This window comes from Silurus meridionalis, chromosome 6 (assembly GCF_014805685.1).
Source record: "Silurus meridionalis isolate SWU-2019-XX chromosome 6, ASM1480568v1, whole genome shotgun sequence".
NCBI classification, from domain to species: Eukaryota; Metazoa; Chordata; class Actinopteri; order Siluriformes; family Siluridae; genus Silurus; species Silurus meridionalis.
Genome location: NC_060889.1, coordinates 12,155,430 through 12,172,048, shown reverse-complemented (window position 1 = coordinate 12,172,048; position 16,619 = coordinate 12,155,430). Strand labels below are relative to the sequence as shown.

General features: G+C 43.2%; 1 protein-coding gene and 2 long non-coding RNA genes across 4 annotated transcripts in view; 2 read left to right on the top strand and 1 right to left on the bottom strand.

The window, feature by feature from the left end:
• Nucleotides 1-16,619, bottom strand: part of peli3 (pellino E3 ubiquitin protein ligase family member 3) — a 27,649-nt gene extending 11,030 nt beyond the window's left edge. The window contains exons 1-2 of one of the 2 annotated variants that reach the window (XM_046852801.1): nucleotides 16,275-16,619; nucleotides 3,307-3,508 (exon numbers count right to left, since the gene is read on the bottom strand). In XM_046852801.1, the coding sequence (XP_046708757.1) occupies nucleotides 3,307-3,479 (173 nt within the window). In that variant the 5' untranslated portion in view covers nucleotides 3,480-3,508; nucleotides 16,275-16,619. Of the gene's footprint in view, nucleotides 1-3,306; nucleotides 3,509-3,677; nucleotides 3,782-16,274 lie in introns of those variants that run through there. The other variant, XM_046852800.1, reaches the window with a different exon arrangement.
• LOC124388122 lies at nucleotides 3,915-4,757 on the top strand. Its single transcript, XR_006926337.1, has 2 exons — nucleotides 3,915-4,075; nucleotides 4,467-4,757. It is a non-coding gene; the product is annotated as an uncharacterized LOC124388122 (long non-coding RNA).
• LOC124388121 lies at nucleotides 9,763-10,934 on the top strand. Its single transcript, XR_006926336.1, has 2 exons — nucleotides 9,763-10,253; nucleotides 10,644-10,934. It is a non-coding gene; the product is annotated as an uncharacterized LOC124388121 (long non-coding RNA).

The following is a 16,619-nucleotide window of genomic DNA, read 5'->3' as shown; positions in this document are numbered from 1 at the left end:
ATTTTTCTTTTTTACCCTACAGAGGATAGTGAGGACGGCTGAGAAGATCATCGGAGTCTCCCTCCCCTCTATCACGGACATTTACACCACACAATGCATCTGCAACGCCAACAGCATTGTGGACAACCCCACACGCCCGTCAAACACACTCTTCACCCTCCTGCTATCAGGAAAGCGGTTCCGAAGCATTCGGGCCATCGCATCCAGACTGTGCAACAGTTTCTTCCCTCAAGCCATCAGGCTTCTCAACACAGAACTGAACTAAATCTCACGCACACACACACCCAACTGTGTGACTGGTCTGTACAACCTGGACTCAACACACACTCATACTCTCTTCACACATCCATATTTTCAGCACCACCCATTTTATATCACTTCATTATTACAAACTGTTTTACATGCTGTTTACACACATCTTTTTGCTGCTATTGCTGTTTTGCACAAACCTTCTTGTTTACATTTTGTTAAATTACAAGATACACTCCTGTACTCAGTACTCAGTTCTCTTTTACACACTGCACTGTGTAATATACAGTAGGTTCCCTGGTGGTCTAGTGGTTAGGATGGGGCGCTCTCACCACTGCGGTACGGGTTCGATCCCCGGTCAGGGAACCAAACCCAGCCATTAGGGTTGCAAAAGCCAGTGCACTCTTAGTGCCGGGCCCAAGCCCGGATAAATGGGGAAGGTTGCGTTAGGAAGGGCATCCAGCGTAAAAACATGTGCCAAATCAAACATGAGGCTCATGAATACGGATTCCCGCTGTGGCGACCCCTAATGGGAGAAGCCGAAAGAAAGTTACTGTGTAAAATACAGTTGGTTTACTGGCGGGGCTGTTTTGTGTATTTGTCCTGCACTGTTTGCACCAGGTTGCACACAACTTATGCCACAGTATCTGAGTGAACTTCTGTACCATTATGATTCCCCACGCCTACTTAGATCAAAAGCTGCCGGCTATTTGTTGGTACCTAAAATAATGAAGACTACAGCAGGGGCAGATCTTTCTCTTATAAATCCCCACAGTTATGGAACAGCCTTCCAATCAGTGTTCGGGACTCAGACACACTCTCAGTGTTCAAATCAAGGCTGAAAACATGTTTGTTTAGTCAATCAGTAGGTTTTTCTTAGGTGAAGGAGCAGATCTGGAGGGAACATGGATATAGAGTGTTTGGTGAACTGGTATATTTGTATGCTGTCGTCCCCTCACTCTCACACATTCACTCAGGTCTGTTGATGGTGGTGTGGTGGGCCGTCTCTTATCCCAGAGATCCCTCTTGTTTGTGTTACCTTCTGGCTCTCCCTTGTAGTTCTGCAGCCAGTCTTGCCGAAATCCTCAACTACACAGTGTCCTTAACTTATATAGAACAATAAGGATACTTAATTAATTTAATAATCTAATTCTTTCTCTCCTCTCCTGTCCTCTCCTCTCCCCTTTTCTCTCCTCGGCTCTGTCTGCTTTCTCCCGGCCTGCCTCTGGATGGTGTTCTCTTCGATTGTAGGCCACTCTGTGCAGCTAGGGATGGTTTCACATCAACAGCCTGGGGATCCATGAAATTACGGAGTGACACAGGAGCTTTAAGGATGGATTTGAACTGTACTTAATGTCAACAGTCTGCTACACTGACTCAGGACTACAGTTTGCATTTGATTACTATCAATGCACACTTCAACTTTCATCTCATCTAGACTCATTCAGACTCATCTAGAGTCTGGTTCCTCTCAAGGTTTCTTCCTTATGCCATCTCAGGGAGTTTTTTCTTGCCACAGTTTCCACCGGCTTGCTCATTAGGGACAAACTTACACTTTTAATGAACATTCATTTTATTCATTCTTTCTCACCACATTATCTGTGTAAATCTGCTTTGAGACAATGCCCATTATTAAAGTGCTATACAAATAAAAATGAATTAAATTAAAATGAATCTATATCTTCATGGAGCTGGCTTTGTGCACAGGGGCATTGTCATGGTGGAACAGGTTTGGTTTTCCTAGTACAAGTGAAGGGAAAATTGAATGCTACCACAACCACAAGCATCCTATACAATTGTGTAACTTTGTGGTACCAGTTTGGGGAAGAAACACATATGGCTGGAAAAGTCAAGTGTACCAATACATTTTTCCAGATAGTGTAGAGAGAAAAAAAAAGCATATATCATGTTCATGCTGAATATGTGATGTAAATGCAAATGTACTCACTTACACTGTGAATAAATATGTCAAAAATCTATTTATTGAATTCAATTTTCCAATATTTTCTCAAAATCTGATCATTTACCAATTCGACCTACAAAGTAGTTCTCTCTTAACACATGACAGACACCAACCAGTAAGGGTAAAAGCTACTGTGCGCTTCCCTCAAAACATACGGAGCCAACCAACTGCATCTTTCCCAAATGCTATCATGCTATTTCCCAGGGAGGCCGAACACATTCAACAACCCTCTTCCACATACGAGATCACATTCACCCATGAGTGGTTAGAATGGTATGACTGTACAGATGGTTGGGGCAATGTCAAGATTCAAACTCGTGATTTCCTAATGATAGGGCGAATGCTTTTCTGCTGAGCTGTAGAGAAAAATAAATAGCAGTGCATTTTGAATGGATGCCATTTTACAACAGTTTTGCCTGTCAGGGTGTCTAGATAATATTTTTGTAACAGCTTATTACATTAAGCACTGGCTATTGTCTGGTCCTTGTCTGTGCACTAGTTTTCTAGTCTGAGCTTGCCCAAATCTAATAACAAACTAATAAATAAATAAAGAGCATAATTTTTCCTTACAGAGAGAGGAGTATGTTTGTGAGTAAACTGTATATAGTACATTAGCATGTGCATTAACAGGTTCTCTGAGAGCCTGAGACACTTTCCAGAACAAAACAGAGCTTTATAAGGGGACTGTTTAAAGAAACACTTTAATATGATGCTGTGCTTCTCAATGTTGAGGAAAAAAAGATCTAATTTACCAATAAATTAGCATATTAACAATTAGCAATTAAGTTTATTATTGACTTCTAGCTTCCAATGGACATTTTAGTTGAATAAAATCACAGTGATTTAGTTAAAAATTGCCTATTTAAATGTCCACATTCCATAGAATCTATTGAAAACCATTAAATGTACATACAGTACATACTTTTCACCAGATATTGATGGTCATTGCATACGAGGATGCATCGTGACATATGCAAAGCACTGTATTTGTTCCAAAGTGGAATAAAACATTCAGCTGATTCACGTAACTCCAATAAATGATTAAGCTTTGGTGACTCACAAGGCAAAATTCTTAGGATACACGATGTTCTTACCCCAGCACGATTAGCTCTCCATACTTGGTAGGCTCCTGGTCCCCGGAAAATATGGCATCATGGGATTGCGAGCCCGAGTCTAGAGGGGGCGATGGTTGGCTCTTGTTGCATGATTGGCGCAGCTCCAGGGAAGGCGGAGGGCACAGAGCCTCAGAGCTTCCTTCCAAAACCATGTCTGAGGGCCACGTGCAGGGACTCGCAGCTGAAAGAGAAAAAATAATTCATTGGGTATGATTAGGTTGTATCAAGTTGCACCTGAAAAACCGATACATATTTTATGCAGTAAACATGACTTCTTTCATTCAGGCATTTTCTGCATTTCTAAATGAGACTTGTAGTATATCAGTGAAAACTCTTTTTTTATTCCCTACCCACAGATTCCATCCTGATCTCCAGATCTATTTTGAAGTCTCCAGTGGGTCATGATAGATCTTCACCCTGTCGTGAATGTTAGTGAAGTGGGACGAACTGTGGGTGTCCCTTTAAATTGTCATGAAAGCATCAGTTGTCCAATCAGATACATGCAAGACTATATAAAAGGGGACTTTTAATGCACCATGTTGTGTGATCACCGCTTGTGTGTCATTTCCCGAGGCCCGCCCCTTCCTGGTTTAGACTCTTCCTGTCTCACAGTTTCCAACGTGTAATCATTCCATGTGGCTCGGCGACTGCTTTTAAACATGAACCCGCCGTAATCCCGTGCCTTCTTGCTAGTTTGATGTCCATTTGCCTGTGCGGCTGGACTTGTGGTCGAAACGACAATATTAAGGTGGAATAGTTTTAAGGAGTCATTCAGTGCGGCCTGCGGGCAACGTACTTTGATGCTGCTGCTTTGTTTTACTTTACTTTGTTTGTTTGCTAGCTTTGTTTATGCTTTGTTTTACTTTACTTTGTTTGTTTGCTAGCTTTGTTTATGCTTTGTTTTACTTTACTTTGTCTGCTTTGCTAGCTTTGTTTGCATTGCTAGCTTTATGCTTGTTTTCTTTGCTAGTTTTGTTTATGCTTTTTTACTTTACTTTGTTTGTTTGCTAGCTTTGTTTATGATTTGGTTTGATTTATTGTATATTCATTCAAACACAACATTCAATTATTATTCTTATTATTTCTATTATTATTTCTTGTGTGAGATTTAAATTTGGCTAACAGTGTCTTTGTTATAGGAACCGAGGCTTCAGGCAGACGGCTAGTTGGCCTTGGCGTGCGGTGGTGGGACTCTATCACAGGGTGCAGTGTGTTCACGCTGATCTTACCGTGTGTGTGGTGCTCTTGTGCATTTGGTGTTATGCTCCTGGCGATATAGTAGCCGCATACTCATTAAGCTAGTTTCCTGCTTTAGGTAAGCCTCGGTGTCCTTTTTGTTTTTATGCCTATTTTATTCCAGCCCATAGTCATGTTTTAACAGTAATACCCATATTTATTGTGAAATAAAACATTTTTTTGTATCTTTGGTATCCACGTCTCTTGCCTCTGTTTATTGAAACCACGTACCTGTGTGTCTTTTGTAGATGATTAATCTATAATAGTGTTCCCTGTTAACAGGGTGGCGTAGTCAGCTGAGTTATAGTTTCTGTCTAATTAACGTCCCGCCACACTTTGGCGTAGTCGGCAGGATTGCGTTTCTCTTTGTTGGGCTGAGACGTGGATGCTTATTGTTATTTTGTTAAAGGTTTTAGTTGTGACTTGTGGATGGATTAGAGGTTTTTTTTTTTTGTATTTCTTGTGTGCTTTTAGAGTGTGTGGAACAAAGCAGCAGTGTCACTTCAGTGGACTTGGAGCGTTCCAGCAGTGGGTTTCCATAGCTTTTACTGACTTTAAGTTTTCCGTAAACAAATGGAAGCGGAATTGCAGGAATTAAGGGAGCTTGTTGCTCAATTAAGGGTGGATAATGACAAATTGCGCCAGGAGCAGAGTCATGCTGCTCCATCCAGTCCCATAGCTGGCCCCTCTCGAGAATCTGTGGTGCCACCTATTGATCAACCAGTTAGTGCTGGTGCCACGTTAACCGAACGCCTTGTGTTTATTCCAAGGGATAGAAAATGTCCAATATTCGATGGTAGATCGGGCATTGGCATTAATGAGTGGATCGAGGAAGCAAAAGCTTGTATAAGAACTCGTCATTTGTCAGTGGCAGACCAGGCATTTTTCCTATTTGATCATTTAGGAGGAACGACGTGAGGAGGTTAGACATCGCCCTGTTTTTGAGCGTGGAGACCCAGAGAGAATCTTTTCCATTTTGCAAGAGCTATATGGATGCTCCCAGTCTTATGTTGCCCTGCAGGAAGCCTTTTTTTCTAGGAAGCCACAGGAAGGCGAGACCTTGCTGGAGTTCTCTTTGGCCTTAATGAGCCTCTTGGAGAAAGTGAGGCAGAAGTCCCCAAATGCCATGCCAAATGCAGAGATTTTATTAAGGGACCAGTTTGTCGAATATGTTTGTGACCCTTCTCTTCGCCGTGAATTGAAACAATTGGTTCGTCGACAGCCCCATTCTACACTCTTGGAGGTGCGTGGCGAAGCTATTCGTTGGGAGCGGGAGGGAATGCCGGGCGGAGCAAGGGGTCGAAGTCTTTCTGTCCCTTTGGCGCACGGGTTTCAGTATGAAGTTCAGGGCCGTTGTAGCTCGTCTGAGAAGTCTGAAATAGGGGAGCTTAAAGAAATGTTAAAATTACAACAAGAGCAATTAAATCAGCTTACCCAGAATATTGCCCGTTTGCAAGGGCCCCATTCTCGTCCTCGTACCCAAACTTTTCGTAGTGGGCCCATGATCTGTAGGCATTGTCAAAAACCAGGCCATTTTGCATGGGAATGCGAAGGGGAACGTGTCATGTCCCGGTCACCATTTCATTCTCGTGTTGATCAGGCCATTGGAGGTGTGCAGTCGCAAGCTAATGTGTCGGAAAACTAATTCCGGCCGTGCTGAAGAGTCACAGCTCGGCTGGGAAAATGGCTGACTCAGATGGTAAGAAATCTAGTTCAGTTCCAAACTTAATGTCTTCTTGCCCGCATCTGAATGTTTCAATTGGTGGTGTGTTAGTCCCTTGTTTAATTGACACCGGTTCGATGGTATCAACGATTACGGAAAGTTGTTTTATTCAACATTTTGAGCCATGGGGTCAGGAGCACTTGAGGTCGTGTTCCTGGTTGCAGCTAAGAGCTGCAAATGGGCTCTCAATTCCATATATCGGTTATATGGAATTGGATATTGAGCTCTGTGGTAGGATAGTTCCGCGATGTGGGGTGCTGGTGGTCAGGGATCCTCCTGGTGGCTTGCGCTCTCAAGTCCCTGGTGTGTTGGGGATGAATGTACTTGGGCGATGCTACCAGGAGCTCTTTGGACAGCATGGCCCCGCTTTGTTTGATTTTCCTCCGGTTTCTAGTGCGCCACTTTCAGTTTTTCAAGCCCTACAACACTGCCATCAAGGTAGCGAGCAATCTCGCGTTGAGTGTATGACTAGGGTAAGAGTGCGTGGTCCTCGGGCATGTTGTGTCACAGGTGGTACTATTAAGTTGGTTGCGGCAACTTGTGCAGAACAGTTGGCAGGTAGTACTGTACTGTTCGAGCCCATTGAGTCTGGGTTACCCGAAGGGTTGCTGGCATCCCCCGCCTTGGTGCGAGTGATTGGAGGCTCAGTTTATGTGCCAGTGGTCAACATAGGCACATCTGATGTCCTCCTTTTTCCACGCAGAATATTAGGTACCCTGGGTAGAGTGCATGTTGTCAGTTTGCCGGCAGGTGTTACTGAAGTTAGATCCACTACAGCAAATGTGTATTCTCAAGCCACTCTAGCAGTTAGTGCCCCTGTTTTAGAGCAGATTGCAAAAGTAGACCTGACTGCATTGCCAGAACTGGAACAGGGCAAGGTGAGGGCCTTGCTTACAAAATATCAGACGGTATTCTCCGAACATGATGGTGATTTGGGATGTACAAGTCTTATATCTCATGATATCCCCCTCTTAGATGATATCCCTGTGCGGCAGCGACATCGCCGGGTACCTCCCTCTGAGTATGAGGTTGTTCGAGCCGTTGTTCAGCAGGAGGTGAAATATTTGGGTCATGTTATCTCTTCCAGGGGTGTGGCAACTGACCCTAGTAAGATCGAGGCTGTGGCCCAGTGGCCTCGTCCCTCTAGCGTTACAGAGTTAAGATCCTTTCTGGGTTTTTCCAGCTACTATCGGCGGTTTGTGGAGGGGTTTGCCAAGTTGGCTGCCCCACTGCATAAGCTGGTGGGGGAATTTGCTGGTGTAAAGGGTAAGCAGAAAAGTAGGAGTTTTGCTAGTGCCTGGAGTGAAAACTGTCAGGTGAGCTTTGAGGGGTTAAAGGAGAAACTGACTACCGCCCCAGTACTTGCGTATGCGGATTTCTCTAAACCGTTTATTCTGGAGGTGGACGCCAGTTATCAAGGGTTAGGGGCAGTCCTTTCCCAGGAAACTGAAGGCAAGGTAAGACCAGTGGCATATGCTAGTCGCAGTTTAAGGCCCACTGAGCGCAACATGTCAAATTATAGCTCTATGAAGTTGGAGTTTGTTGCGCTCAAGTGGGCCATGACGGAGAAATTCTGTGAATATCTGTTGGGTAATAAGTGTGTGGTATTCACAGATAATAATCCCCATCTGACCTCTGCAAAGTTGGGGGCGACTGAGCAGCGTTGGGCTTCTCAGCTGGCGGCTTTCGATTTTGAGATTAAGTATCGCTCTGGTAAGAGTAATAGAAATGCAGATGCGCTGTCACGGAGGGATCCCCTGGAACCTGGTGGGTTGGATGGGTTGACCCCCGGCACTGCAATTCCTGAGTCTTTGTGGCCATTAGCTGGGGTAGATTCTGTGGGTATAGCGACCCAGTGTATGGTCTCTACACTTCCTGTTTATTCTGCTGGTGACTTGCGTTCTTTGCAGGCAGCTGATCCAGTTATTTGGGAAGTGTTGCGATTTTGGAGACAAGGAAATCGCCCAGGACCTAATGAGCGCGCCAAATGACTAAGGCAGCCTTAACCTTGCTCCGCCAGTGGGATCGGTTGAGGGAGTTAGATGGTATGCTGTATCGTCGGGTTCACTGCCCTAATGGTAAGGAAGAGATGTTGCAATTGGTTTTGCCTGCTGCCTTGAGACCAGAGGTGTTAAGGCAGTTGCATCAGCAACATGGACACCAGGGCAGGAGCGCACCATGGAGTTAGTGCAACAGAAGTGTTATTGGCGGGTGTGTCCTCGGATGTGGCAAGTTGGTGTCACGAGTGTGACCGGTGCCAGGCAGCCAAAGACACCCAGCCACTGGCTCAGGCTTTTATGGGGCGGTTAATGTCATCTAGGCCAAATGACATCTTGGCAGTGGATTTCACAGTGTTAGAGCCCACAAGCTCTGGCATCGAAAACGTTTTGGTGATGACTGACGTTTTCAGTAAGTATACCCTTGCTGTTCCAACGAGGGATCAGCGGCGGAGACGGTGGCACAAGCCCTGGTGACCGAATGGTTTTACAGGTTCGGTGTTCGGGCCGTCTCCACTCGGACCAGGGTCGAAATTTTGAGTCTTTGTTGATACGTCAGTTATGTGAGCTTTATGGTGTGGTGAAGTCTCGTACTACCCCCTATCACCCGGCCGGTAACGGCCAGTGTGAACGCTTTAACCGCACTCTACATAATCTGTTGCGTACTCTGCCAGTGTCCAGGAAACGAGACTGGGTAGCGTGTCTTCCCAGGTAGTGTTCAGTTATAATAGCACCCTCATCAGAGCACAGGGAATCGCCACACTTCTTGATGTTTGGACAGGAGCCACGATTGCCTGTAGATTTTCTGTTGGGAGAGAACCACAGCTAAGGGAGGGTAGTGTGCATGACTGGGTCTTGGAACATCAAACGAGGCTCCAGGTGGCCTTTGCAGGTGCAGGAACGGTTGCAGGTCATGGCTGATAGGCGCAAGGCCAATCATGATCAGCACGTCCGAGATGAACCATTGGTGGAGGGTCAACTGGTGTACCTCCGTGATTATGGGGTGAGGGCCGCCATAAAATCCAGGACCTATGGAGCCCAGTGGTCTACCAAGTGATAAGGGCACCCAAGGAAGGTGGTGTAGTGTACACCATTGCGCCTGTAGATGACCTGACCAAGGTAAGGAACGTGCATCGTTCACTGCTAAAGAGAAGAGTCTGTAAGGACACAGTTGGTACTAACCATGGCAGTCCTTTACCTGACCCAGTTGTGGGCACATCATCGTTAGCTGAGGAAGAGGATGAGGTAGATTTATTAGCTTTGGTCCAAGAACGGGATCAAGTTGATGTCGAATTAAATTGGTGGGCTGGCATCTGGGGTGGAACATGGTCCACAGGAGAGGGTGAGTGTTACGGGACCCGTTCCTGCTAACTGGCCAGGATTACAGGCTCCAGCTAGGGATACAGCTATGTTGCCGGAGCCACAGCCTGAAGCCCTGGTTAGGTGGATGAGGGTGCGTTACGCAGGACAACACGTGCAAATGCGGGCCAACATCCAAATGTACACCATCTTCCCCGTTCAGTAGGTGGGACAGGTGAGGGCTCCCAGCAGCAAATGCATGGCATGGTGCCAGGCATTTTTAGGCCATGGGATTAGGTAATCCTGACCCTAGTAGTAGGACCGTCGGGGCGACGATCCGTCAGTGGGGGGTAGATTGTAGTGGGACGAACTGTGGGTGTCCCTTTAAATTGTCATGAAAGCATCAGTTGTCCAATCAGATACATGCAAGACTATATAAAAGGGGACTTTTAATGCACCATGTTGTGTGATCACCGCTTGTGTGTCATTGCCCGAGGCCCGCCCCTTCCTGGTTTAGACTCTTCCTGTCTCACAGTTTCCAACGTGTAATCATTCCATGTGGCTCGGCGACTGCTTTTAAACATGAACCCGCCGTAATCCCGTGCCTTCTTGCCGGTTTGATGTCCATTTGCCTGTGCGGCTGGACTTGTGGTCGAAACGACAATATTAAGGTGGAATAGTTTTAAGGAGTCATTCAGTGCGGCCTGCGGGGCAACGTACTTTGATGCTGCTGCTTTGTTTTTACTCTGCTTTGTTTTACTTTATTTTGTATGCTTTGTGTTACTTTACTTTGTCTGCTTTGCTAGCTTTGTTTATGCTTTGTTTTACTTTACTTTGTCTGCTTTGCTAGCTTTGTTTGCATTGCTAGCTTTATGCTTGTTTTCTTTGCTAGTTTTGTTTATGCTTTTTTACTTTACTTTGTTTGTTTGCTAACTTTGTTTATGATTTGGTTTGATTTATTGTATATTCATTCAAACACAACATTCAATTATTATTCTTATTATTTCTATTATTATTTCTTGTGTGAGATTTAAATTTGGCTAACAGTGTCTTTGTTATAGGAACCGAGGCTTCAGGCAGACGGCTAGTTGGCCTTGGCGTGCGGTGGTGGGACTCTATCACAGGGTGCAGTGTGTTCACGCTTGATCTTACCGTGTGTGTGTGGTGCTCTTGTGCATTTGGTGTTATCCTGGCGATATAGTAGCCGCATACTCATTAAGCTAGTTTCCTGCTTTAGGTAAGCCTCGGTGTCCTTTTTGTTTTTATGCCTATTTTATTCCAGCCCATAGTCATGTTTTAACAGTAATACCCATATTTATTGTGAAATAAAACATTTTTTTGTATCTTTGGTATCCACGTCTCTTGCCTCTGTTTATTGAAACCACGTACCTGTGTGTCTTTTGTAGATGATTAATCTATAATAGTGTTCCCTGTTAACAGGGTGGCATAGTCAGCTGAGTTATAGTTTCTGTCTAATTAACGTCCCGCCACATCAGGAACACCACCTATACTTACTTTTATTTTTTGAGGTAAAGCTCAAAGTATAGATTAACTGGTAAACAGAGAGCTTTGATGTAGATAAACACAACATATTATCTTAAAGCCTGCCAGCCATGTTTCTAATATCTTGCCAATAGGAACTTGAAATAAGCCTAAAATAACCTCAACAAAACCTTCAAATATTTGATGGTGCTTCTTAATTATTGATTATTGGAAAAAAGGGGAGATATTACAGACCAGCTGAAACAATAAATAGTGAGGGTTCTGTAACACATTTAACGTTAACAATCATGCAATCATGTGCAGGAGTTGCTGTTCAGACCACATTATAAACCACACTCAAACACTTTCACATTTCCGTTATACAATCCACTAATCATGCTGCAGCTGTGCAATGCTGAAAAATCATGTGCACACATGTCAGGTAGCGTTTATATGAAACAGCAGATTGAACAGAAACAGTGAGCTCAGCCATTGTTTTGTTGGTGCCAGATTTAACTCGTTGGAGTACTGATTTTCACACACAACAGTCTAAAGAGTTTTTTTTTTTTGTTGTGGTTACACAGAAGGCTACAGCAGGCTCAAATAACTGCTCTTTACAATCATACTGAACAGAAAAGAATCTCAGTACACATAACATGTCAAACCTGATTGGGCTACAAGCAAGAAAATACCACAAGGGGTTCCCATCCTGTCAGCAAAGAACAGGAGTCTGAGGCCATAGTGAGCACAGGCTAAAAAATCTGGACAGTTAAAAATAAATTAAAAAAAAGGCAATGAATTGGTCAGCCCATTCTATCTGCCCCCAGGATTAAAGTGTTGCAAACAGCACTGAGATGCTTTTCTGCTTAGCATGTCTGTAAAAAGTGAGCTCAGCTCCAACCAGTCTGACTATTTTCCTTTGACCTCTATCATCAACAAGATATTTTTCAAATCACAGAACCGCTGCTCAATGGATGCTTTGGTTTCTGGCACCATATTGTGTAACCTCTGAAGGTTGGAGTTATGCATGAAAATCCCAGGAGATCAGCACTAACAAGCATGCCATGTTAAAGTCACTGAATAAGGTTTTTTTCCCCCTTTTCTGATGTTTAATATGAATATCAAATGATGCTATTGACCTGCACCTGCATGATATTGTGCGCTGGTAACTGCATGAATGAGTATAAAATATTAAAGTGGCCAGTGTATGTATGTTTGTGTTTGCTTAAAAATATTTGACTAGTAATAAATTGTACAGTAAAGTATTTAGTACAATAAAAAGGTGATTTTTTTTTTTTTTAAAGAACTCTAAATAGTGCTATATGCACACTAAAACAATATTATGGATATAATCATCACAATTATTCATTACACAAAGTATACAATTAAAGCCGAACGATAAAATATGTTGACGGTGCATATATATGGCTCTGTACATGGTAGATTCTATTATGTAAAACTTTATGAGTCTATCTAGCCTGGAGGTGATGAACAGCACAAATCAACCAGCTGCAGTTCTGCTACGGTTGCAGCAGGGTTGTGGGGGTGTGATGGTGGGGTAGAGCAGACAGAGGAGAAGGGGCAGGCGGGAGAAAAAGAGAGAGAGAGAGAGAGAGAGAGAGAGAGAGATGAATAGCGAGAAGACAAAAATAGAACCGGCATGCCAGTGCAGGTGATGGAGGACAGATGCATGGATAAAGAGAAAGCCATACAGTGCAAAATGTGACAGAGACTACATCAATCTCAAACATGGGGACAGGGCTGTAACGAATGTGTCCTGCATGTGTGCGTATGTCTGTGTATGTGTGTGTGTGTGTGTGTGTGTGTGTGTGTGTATTAGAGGATTATATATGCTTGCGCATGAGCTTGGCAGGGTGATGGATTGCTTGCTCTGTGCCATGTACTTTCTAATCAACCCACTGTCACAACCTGGAGGAAGAGAGAGTGAGAAAAAAGAGAAAGGGAAGGCAGGGTGGACATGAGAGTTAAAAAGGAAAATGGCCAGGTAGAAGAAAAAAAAAAGAATGTGACATGAGAGTAATAAGGATACAGAGGAAATGTTGTATGATGTAATAAAAGACAAGAAGGAATGAAAATAGTGAGATGGTTCCTTCTTTCCCCCACCTCATGTCTTAACTAACACTTTGTTTTTTTCATTAACGACAACCCCCTCACTCCACACACCATCTGTCAACTTCTTTACTTCTTTTTCTTTTTTTTTCTTTCTCTAAATCATGCCTTTATTTGCCTCCTCCTATTTGATTCTTCATCCATTTTTTTAACTTGTCTTCCAAAACATGCCCCATGCTACCTTACTTCTCTCTTTGCTGCTTCTGCAGCGTGGAGAGTGTGTGTGTGTGTGTGTGTGTGTGTGTGTAAGAGAATGAGGCAGACTGTGAGGTAGAGAGGGAGAGGGAGAGTCTGCATCATCTATCTCCATCATGAAACTGACGAAGGGGGCTGCTAAATATACACATGTACGGAAATGGTCTCCAAAATAACTCTCCTATTCCAGTCTGATCTCACCGAAACTTAATTCTTCATCGTCTGTGCAGACTTCGCAGCAGAACTATTAGCAAGCTCCCAGTTTTATGTCGGCGCTGCAGTCTTTATGCTCAGCGCTTATCTGAGACGCTGCTGCTGTAGCAATGCCAGAAACACCACCAGAGTTTTGTTGCTACAAGTGTGTTTACATTCAAGCATATAATGCTAAGCATTTAATGCGTGGAATGATCTTGCATTTGCTATGCTAGTGTTCTGTACACAAGAGCGTATGGTATATGGTTCACAAAAGTGTTTGCAATCGACAATTTACAGGCCTTCGAGGAGAAAATGTTTACCGTTTTATCTGGTGATGGTGATAAATACTGCTGTATTATTACACCGTGTAATTACATGTGTGTTTACTGTAGCCTGACATAATTATTTCCTAGTATAACTATTATGCATTACGTTGCAAAGATAATCAAGTAGCTGCATAATGTGGACAAAAATAGCATAGTGCTACGCATTGTATTGCAACACATTGTGGTCCATGATGGGGCATAGTTATACAATGACTGGCATTCATTTTTACCTCCAGTCAGTTTTTCCTCCTGATTTATAACAAACAAATTTACCAATGCAGGATTCACGCATGATACAATAAAAATGCAGTTTGTCAGCATGCTCATTTGCATAGTCCAGACTCCTGTTGCAAAAATATTGCAAAAGCCAACTCTGTGATAATAAATACAATTATATTATAAAACATTGTGTATCCTATAATACTGGAGCCTCTGTTGTAATGTTGCAGTTTGTTCAACGTACTAGTGATATGTGCGTGTTTTCTGACCCCAGATTATGATTTCTGAACCTGTCAAAAGATATTAGAGCAAAGCAAGTAGATATCCAATTGTATCTTTCTTCTCTCTATTGATTTCATTCTTTCTGTAATATGATAAAGAGGCATGTAATAAGAAGCTGTATTTTCTCTCACCATACTTGTTTTAGCCACATCCCTAACTTTTCTCTGCCTTTCGGACAAATTAATTTTTAGAACAAATTTTGTGAATTAATTTGATGTTGTATGCATTGGATCCTAAATAGGACCAAACACAAATGGTTCTTGAAATTCTACTTGATATTTCAAGGCCTTACTTTTCTTGAAGTACAGGTTACAATACTACAAAGAATGAGTCTAATTCTGCAGGGATTGGATACCAACACTTGGACCTTTCAGGAGGCCGTGCACTCACAAAGAACAAATCTGCATTTAAAGATGTATGAAAGCCTAAGCCAAAAAAATTGCAGCAACTTTAGACCAATGTGCATCAAATCCACTTGAAAGCAGAAACCTTTTCACATTCAACCTGACAAGATGAGATGCAATAACATTTCTGTACATTATGTATCTATGCAACATTCTTCACTTACAATTCAATACTTGTATTTTAGATGTACTGTATTTTGGTTCACACCATACAACTTGCCAATTTGTAATGTTAGTTTTTTAATATGTACACCTATATTCACAAAAAAAAAAAAAGAGCCTTTGCCAAATTTCCTTGTATACTCCACTGTGTGAGCAACAAATTAGGCGCAAATCAAGCTGTGCAAAGCCCTGCATAATACTCCAAAGTACAATGCTACAAAGAAATCCAGATCGTAATAGTCCCGTTAGTCCGTTTTGCTGTCTACATGGACCTGCATCTTCAAATCTACAACATGACCAAATCTTTTTTCAACTCCAGTATGTCACAGGTGGCTCTCGCAACTCTAACCACACCCGCCGCACACACACACCCATACATGCTTCAGACATAGAAACCTGTATGAGTACCACTGGGAAAAAATAATCCCCACATGCTGTGCTGAGTCATAGTGCCTAACATATAGTCATATTTTAATCACCATGTTGTTTATTGGTTTGATGTTGCTAGAGATAAGTGAAGTGAAATCTTGGAAATCCTGTGGAAGTCACACTGTGATAAGGGAACACAAGTCTAACACAGTCCTTATCATTATCATCATTACACAGACCCACTGCAGTTAAACCATCGCTGAGGGTCAAAGCAGCACTCGATTGGCATCTAGTCAGAGGAAAAAGGGGCCTTATAACAGAAACTTCCTTCCGTTTCAAGACATCATTATGTAAGAGCTTTAAGGCTTCACAGCTCTGCCTGCAAATCCTATATGCTTTCAGATGCTAGACTGCAGCGGAGTTATGCGTCTCCAGGAACACACACACACACACACACACACACACACACACACATAAATATATACTGTTGATTGTCAATGAACAATTCAGTGTCCTACTCCACCAAGCATTTCCATCATAATGCACTTTCATCCTACTTTATACTTTAAACAAACAGAGTCTTATTCAACATCAAAACCAACCTTTTACTGGGGTAACAACAAGCAAAAAAAAAAAAAAAAAAAAAAAGCACCCACTGCAGGGGCAAAATCGTTATTAGATGTCCTTAAGCAATGAGGCTGAAAATATTGATTAGTACAGTCCTCAGCCCAGCAGTCTGGGAGTGTGATGGGAGACACACAAGGGATTTTCACTCACTGCGCACAGACAGTAAACAGTCTATTTCAGGAATAACATCACGATCATATCGATCTAAGGAGCAGAAACAGTGCATGGACAGTCAGTCTAAAAAATAATAAATAAAGAAATAACTAGGGGCAGAAATAAAAGAATGCAAGCCAACACACACCCGCCGATGTTTGCGTCGTCAGTCCAGATGGTTGGGTTTAATCCACGCGTGGCATCAGAAGGGGCGCGTGGCGCTGCTGGTGCTGATGATGGTGCTGATTGTGGTGCTGATTGTGGTGTCCCTGTACTACGATGATGTGGACGACGCGATCATCGCCACGCAGACACGCCTGGGTCATTACGGTCCACCATGGGTGACGGCAAAAACGTTTAATCCGACACATTAATTTCGCTCCGGACACGACGTCCAGTTGACACGCCCATCGCTTCTTTGCGTTCCCCCTTTTGACGAGATTCACAACAGAGAAGGTGTTTCACCGTCGCCTACTGAGTGGGTGTGTTCGCT